Source organism: Arachis hypogaea, chromosome 19, assembly GCF_003086295.3.
Source record: "Arachis hypogaea cultivar Tifrunner chromosome 19, arahy.Tifrunner.gnm2.J5K5, whole genome shotgun sequence".
Taxonomy (NCBI): Eukaryota; Viridiplantae; Streptophyta; class Magnoliopsida; order Fabales; family Fabaceae; genus Arachis; species Arachis hypogaea.
Window position 1 is genome coordinate 146,617,914 of NC_092054.1, and position 7,976 is coordinate 146,625,889.

The 7,976-nt window shown below is 33.0% G+C and overlaps 1 protein-coding gene across 1 annotated transcript; it reads left to right on the top strand.

Moving 5' to 3' along the window:
- The first annotated feature begins 1,874 nt into the window (after window positions 1-1,874).
- On the top strand, window positions 1,875-3,170 carry LOC112778989 (lectin-like). The gene has a single exon (XM_025823250.2). It carries the CDS (start codon window positions 2,260-2,262, stop codon window positions 2,962-2,964), a length of 705 nt encoding a protein of 234 aa, XP_025679035.1. The 5' UTR covers window positions 1,875-2,259; the 3' UTR covers window positions 2,965-3,170.
- Window positions 3,171-7,976: the final 4,806 nt, after the last annotated feature.

A 7,976-nucleotide genomic window follows, 5' to 3' on the forward strand; every position in this document is an offset into this window, starting at 1 on the left:
GACTTGGGCTTGCAGCCTTGCAAAATATTTAAAAATTCAAACACCATGCACATGTGGATTCACATATAACACCAACAAAAATTCCAAAAATAGTGAATAAAATACATGATCAACTAAAATTCAAACACCATAGACATGCACTTGGACAAATCAGAAATTTAGAGAGAGAGATTGAACCATTGAGTAACTATACCTAGCGGCAGTCTGCAACGACGACGGGAGCTCGTGGACTCTGACGGTGCAACGGCAAGGCGGGAATGCATCACAACTGCGATGGAGAACGCGTGGTGAAAAGGCGATGAGTGGGAGCTCGGCTGCACGCGAGGTAGGGTGGCTGAAGGGACGCAATGACGGTGAAGCAGACGCGCGATGCTGGTTGTCTTCTCTGCACGAATGGCGGATGAAGCGGTGGCAACGGATGCAAGGAGACTAGGATGGAGAAAAGACGGGAGATTTGGGAGAGAGATTAAGATTTTTAAGTGAAAATAAAAATAAAAGGATAAATTTTGATTAAATCCTGATTATTCAAATTTTATTTTTTAAAAAATTAAAAAAATAATAATTAATTATTATTGTCAAAAGTTGGTAGATAGTATCTTAACAACGTATACTTTTCCTTCTTCTAATAATTAAATTCTTGACCTTGACAAAATGATCATTTTGCTCCTTAATTTAAAATAACAAAAAATTTATGAATCCGTATCACCTACAAAAATTGGAAACTTGAGAACCTAACGCTAACGCTGCATGGCTCTTCTTTTTTTTTTTGGGACATGGGCCTATAAAATTGCAAAGCTCTGATGAATTAGCCTGACAGTATGCTTAGTGTAAGTAATTTATATTATTTATTTATTACGATTTTTTTATTTTATTATGACAATTTAATTATTATATGTATAAATATATACAAATATTCCGAAATTAATTTAGGAGCTAAATGTTAACGTATATTTTTTTTAAAAAAATATACTTAAAAATGAAGTAAATTAATACTAAATTTTTTATTAATAATTTAAAAATGGGTTGGTTTCTAAAAAAATAATATGTTGAATTTAAATGGACAGTTTCAAGTTACGTGATACGTCCAGTCGCCCATTAATTAGTTAGTTAATACCGCTTATTTTTTTTATTATTTTAAAACCGCCTATCTTTCCATTATTTAAAACCGTCCATCTTCGCTGTTATTTGAAACATTCTTTGGTCCAATTTAAATTATTAATATTTTTTATTATTTTAAAAAATTATATTTTTATGTTTATAAATACAAATATCTCGTTTACAGTATAAACAAGATAATTATTGTAAATGTATCTCGTTTAGATATGTGTATCTTTTTAAATTTCATATATCTTATTTACATTGTAAATAAAACTCATTTATAGTGTAAATGAAATAAGATTGGAAGACTTGTTTTTGTAATAATTTTTATAATTATTTATTTTGGTAAATAAAATATTTATTTAAATAAAAAATTTCATACTTTAAAACATTGATGGCTAACTAATGACCAAAAATAATAAATTTTAATAGTGTTCTAGCATTTCTCAATTTATTTATTTATCAGAGCTGTATATTTGTAACTAAATGATGACCAAGAACTCTTAGCTTCGTATTAGCAGCACCGCACTGCAAATAGAAACAGATAGTCACATTTTGAATTCCACTATATAAGAATAGGAAGATAGTTGGAATTTGGTAGCTATAGGATTAATATCCTTGCCTCATAGTCATGCATTCACATACACGTTGCAGACTTGCAGTACAAATAATTAAAAGTAGTTGGTAGTATAAGCATTTATCATCATGGACGACCGATCTAGCTAAACTAGAATGAAGGACTATATTAGCACGGTCTTCTTCTGGTATTAAGGGATCTCACATTGTAATCCTCAATAATTGAATCGAGTAAGTGATAACGCGTAGTATAGATAAGAAGCATTTATGATAGGTGATGAAGCTAGAGGGTGACGCCATATATATTACACTATGGACGTGACGTAGTGTTAAACTGTTAATGGTTGTTAAAGGCCATGCATGTGAAAAACAACGACCTATCTAATATCTTTTGTATTTTGTTTTTGTTGATCATCACTTGCTACACTACCTATTACGTACCTTAAGAAGGAAGCTAAGGTACTTAATTAGACCAATCGCCACACTATAAATACCGAGCTGGTGCAGTAGGCTTGGCATCCCATCCCAAACTCATACAGATCCCTCGCATCTCATTTCATTTCCAAAAACCACAAAATCATAGCCATGGGTGTCTCATTTAACTTGCACAAATTTGACCCTAAGCACTCCAAGGAGATCCAATTCCAAGGAGACGCAACCATTACCGATCACCATATCATTCGACTCACCAATCTGGACGACGATGGCAACCCACTGGGAAACAGAGTTGGCCGAGTCTTATTCTCCGACCCTGTGCACCTCTACGACCACAGTGGCCTCCGAGCAGGATTTGAAACCACCTTCGTCTTTCGCATCTCAAAACCCTATAACACTGAATATACACCTGGACCTGGTGATGGTCTTGCCTTCTTCCTTGCTAGTGCTGACACTGAAATTCCTCCTGAATCTTCTGGAAAGTTTCTCGGCCTCTTTAATGATGCATCTGACAGAATTGTTGCTGTTGAATTCGATACTTTTTCCAACTCCGATATTGGGGATCCCAATTATCCGCACATCGGAATTGATGTTAACTCTATCAGGTCATCAAAAGTTTGTTACTGGAATTTTCATGATGCAGCGATAACTACTGCAAAGATAACATATAACTCTGCTCATAAGAAGTTAACTGTCCATGTCTCTACATATCTCCACAGCCAACCCGACACTCTTACTTATGATGTCGATTTGAGTACTAAGCTGCCTGAAAAGGTTAAGATTGGAATATCTGCTTCCACTGGACAATTCTCGCAGACTACTGAGATTCTGTCTTGGATCTTCAAGTCCAACTGAAAAGGAACATCGATAGATGTTGACTTGTTACCAAGTTTGTGTTGTGTCTTTTATTTTAATTCAATAAGGACAAGCTTACTCGTCTTTAGTTTGTCTCTGTAAGTGTTATGCCACTACAGATACAGGGCAAGGGCTGTCCATTGTTGTTGTTTGTGTTTGGATTTGGTTTCTTGTCTTATGTGATATATGCATGGATGCTTACTTTATTTTCTTCGTTTTTGCCTTTATTTCTTCCGTCTGTCTTTTCAAAAGTGCAAAACATCCCTTCTAGTAACTAATTTCCTAGCTAGTTAACTGCATGGACAAGGGATCGGGATCAAGCACCAAAGGGAAATATGGTTAGAACAACAAATTACCACGACCATGCTTGTCAGTATTTTCTTGTATGTAGTTTTGATTATGCTTATGTTTTTGGGAGGCTAAAAGTTTCAGCTTTTAGGTTCACTTCTTACTTCCTAGGTTTGATTATTAGTTGAGAAATTATTTTTCAATCCCACTGGAGAGGATAAATTAAATAAAAATTAATTATAAAATAATAATAAAATTATAAGTAATGAAAAATTATACTCTAAAATAATATTAAATAAATGAGTATGAGAGTACTATAAAAAATATATATTCTATTTTTTTGTTTGATTTTATAAAATTTGTCGTTGAAATTCTGGTGTTGATTTATTTTATTAGAAAGAATAAATTAAATAAAAAATTAATTATAAATAACAACAGAATCATAATTAGTAAAAAGTTATAATTTAAAATTGTACTAAAAAATACCGAAAAAGTACTAAAAAAGTGCGATGCAAAAAAGAATATTAAAAAAAAAGACAACTAACATTTTTATATATATACCTAAAAAATGATAAAATAATATAAAAAACTAATTTTAATTTTAACTATAATGTGAATTGTTGATCCCATTAAGTAGAGTAAATTAAACAAAAAATAACTATAAATAATAATAGTAAAAAATTATAGTATCCTAAAAAAGAATACTAAAAATATTTAAAATACTATAAAAAATATATTAAAAAATTATAAAAAAAATTGAATATATTTAAAAAAATAACATTATAATTTAATGTCATGTCTATTTTAGTAATTATCTATCTAAACATGGTATTTCTTCTTTAAATTTAATTATATGCTTTACTTTTTCCTTCATTTATATATAATAAATCTAATAGTATTTTTTTTAAGAATCAAAAACAAAAGCAACCTTAATTAATTTTGGAACAAACCAAAATTGATATTATATTTAATTGATATTACTTTAAGGATTCATTTAATTTGGTACCTTAATATTAGGCATGATAATACATGCTCATTATGTTAGACTTTACAACCTTATCTGTCTTCGCCTATGTAGTTAATTTATCAAAATAGAAACTTACATATCATAACCTTCTTATATGTCAAGATGATATAAAAATTAACCATGTATATAGAAATGGTATAATGTCTAACAAATAAAAGGTAAATATTAATTCAAAAAAAAGTGAATGAATATATATCAATAATAAGCTATCTAACAGCAGTAACAATCATTTTAACTTTGTTTATTTATGATTTGATTTTTGGATGTATTATTTTGATCCTCAACGTTTTAAATGTTGTATTTCAGCTTCAAAAGTTTTCAAACTCTATTTTAATTTAAAGAAAAAATTAAACTGGTTAAATATTATCCCATTATTAAATTTGAGAAAAACAATTAACAAATTTAAGAGTTAATAGTGTTTGATTTTAATATATATGTAAAATTGACCTATCAACATAAAAAAAATCTTTAATTTTGAAGCATCGATGCTCGTTAGGATTTGGAACTTTTTTTTTTTAAATAAGGAGATCAAGAAGAAGAAATATTACAAAAAAAATTTTGGTTATATTTTTTCTAACATAAAGAAAAATATATGACTTAACAATAATGTTGTTAACATTTATATTACTCATTCCATTAATTATTCGTGTGAAATTTAATAGTATGATAACATTGAACCAATTTAAAATCTTTTAAGATAAAAATAAGATATTTAAAATGTTAAGAATTAAATTAGAATGACCCAAAGATGATAAAAGGTATGCAGAGCTAAAATAAAAGACTAGAGTATATATAAGCAAAAGGTAAAGAGTGCGGTAAACTAAAGAGTATTCAAAGCAACAAATATATACAAAAGTCCAAAAACATACTAAAATAGAGATGCAAGTATTGAAAATTGAAATAAAAGTGTCTGGAATTAGAACAATTCACCACAAAATAATCTGGCCGATGTATGACTATCTCCCCACACTTAAAAATTAGCATCGTCCTTCACGCTCATCAAATCAAGCTGAGTGGAAGGAGTCGTCGCCGTCATCTCCACTGTCTTCTGTTTGGCCTGGGGCTCTTCCGCCTCATTGGCCTGGGCCTCCTCTTCATCAATATCAGTGCCGCCGAAGATTACGATCCTCTTCAAGTGCTCATAACGTTGCTTGTTGCGATGCTCTATCTGGTCAATCCTCTCAAAGAGGCGCTGCACAAGACGGTAAATTGGCTGCGAAGTAGATGATGGTGCTGCTGGTATAGATGGTGCTGACGGTGTTGAAGGTAGTGCTGAGGGTCTTGCTACTGCTGGGATGTGGCTGCCTCTGTAGTGTTGGTGGGTGCCCTACGACCTTGGTATCTGGTGGATGATTGAGGTCTGAACCAGTTGCCGTGTGGAATGACTTTCCTCGCACCAACAACTACCGGCCTCTCATCCCCATCCTCCCAGGATACCTCAGCCTGGTGACCCATCTGCATGATTAAGCAGGGGAATGCCAGATTGCCTTTGACATGGGTCTGGACCATATACCACCTGATGAGTTTTGGAAGGTATAGTTGCTTTCCTTTCAAGATACACCAGAAAAGTACTGCCATATCTAATGGAATCTCTGTCTCATGAGTGTTGGGAGTTACATAGTTACTCATAATCTGCTGTCACAGCCTAGCCTCGACGATAAGATACTTGACCTTTATGCCCTTCAGACTCAGCTTTGATGGTCCATATACCCATGGACTGTCAGGGTGGATAGCTATAGTTTGGAGGATGGCATCCCAATTAAACTTCATGAGGTAGAGATTGCCTCTTCAACCTTGTAAAAATCATCTTTATCAGTTACTTTGGGCTGAAAGTAGAGGATCTCTTCAATTTCTTCCTCTATGACTAGAATCTGCCTGCCTCAGAGTTGAACTGCATCAAGGGTCACTCGATAGAAGTTTCATTAAATTCTCTAACCTAAGATGCATTCACCCCGACTAAGTCTCGGTCCAAAAATACCCAACCCCGCTGCTCAATCTGGTGTGTAATGCACTTCCGCAGCTCGGGTGGTATTTATAGCTTTCTCTCAACATGGAGACTCTGCTTTTCCAGAAAATGCAGAAACCTCAGCTCGCAGTAGAGGTTGGCAGACTTGATTCCATCAGAAGAAGGGGTATTCTGATCAGCCTTCTCCTTCTCACTGAGTTGCCTTTCAGATAACAACTCATCCACTATTTCAGCGGCTGGTTGTGTACATTTCCTCTTGCTCGAGCTGGCCTTAGCCTTGCATTTCCCTTTCCTGTCAGTCATCCTAAAAAATCACAGAAAATGGGGTATGAAATATAGTCTAAGGCATACAAGGCAAAAACAATATGATAAGCAGGCAAGAAACAGAAAGACGGAGAAAATAACAGCTTATGTGTGAAGTGAGCTCATACAAGTGGAATTGACTTGGATGTGAATGAAAATAAGAATCAAAATTAGTTAGAATTCTGATTCCAAGCAATCTTATTCAAGGAAAATTAGGTTACTTGTCCGTTAAGAAACAATGTTGCTATGCGTCAAAGAAAAGAGAAAAAAGAGTTAGTTGGAAAGGAAGATTGAAAAGAAAAAATAAAAGAGTTAGTTAAAAAAGAAAAGTTAGGAAAAAGAAATTTAATTGTTATTTGCATAGCAAGCATGGTTCTTAAACTATGAATATCTTGAAAAGGTTCCAACAGACAAGCAAGCTCACATTCACGTCATCACAATGCACTATGCCAAAGTGATACAAATGTATGTGTAGAACACATAAGCAAATGAATGGTGGTCTCAAGTCACTTGGCATAAGCTTATGCAATTGGTGTTAAAAGGGTTAAAGCATTGATGAACAAAGCAGTTAGGGTGATGTCAAACACCAAAATGCAATTAAGCAGGAAAGTCATAAGATTGAAAGAAACAAATAATTCATGTTCTATGTAACTTGAAGTAGTTAAGCATGATAAAAATGGATGAAGCTAGTTACATGGTTCAAATTTCTCAATTTTGTGAATTCATGCAAAGAGGCTCTAATTACAAAAGAATCCAAGTTTTGGTCAATTTGAAAGTCAGTTTAAACCTTTCCATGCATATGAGTAAATCACCATTCAAAACAGGCAAATAAGATAAGGGTATGACCAAAACTTGCAAAAAAACTCCTTTGAGGTAGTTTCCAAAAACCATGTAGCACAAGGGTCTATTTGACACAGAAATTCGTCCAATAGAGCTTTGGTGCACCAAATCCAATAATGCAGCTTAAGGAAACAAAATTACAGAAATCTCAGCTTTCAGCAACAAAATAGTAAAACAATAAGCCGGATAATTGATTAATTGAGCTTAGAAACATTCAAAACAAAAGCAACTCAACACTAAACTCAATTAATCTATTGCATAAAAAATGAGCAGTAAAAATAGATTTAAACAATTTCCGACAGCGGTTCAGCAGTAAACTAGCACGTTTCCCAAATTCGCTCAATTAATTCAACTTCCGTATGAATGCAACAATAATTAAACATAATTCACACTTCTATTGATATGAAATAAGCAAACAAACAACTTGGGTAAGCCAACAGCAGTAGCAACGATTCAATCAATAAACTAAGAGATTATCATCATTCAACAAACAAGATTCAGAAAAGATAATCCATTCCAAACAGCAGCAGCAACATTAAACAGACCTAGAAAATCCACTACGACTAAATTTTAACTACCTAACAACCT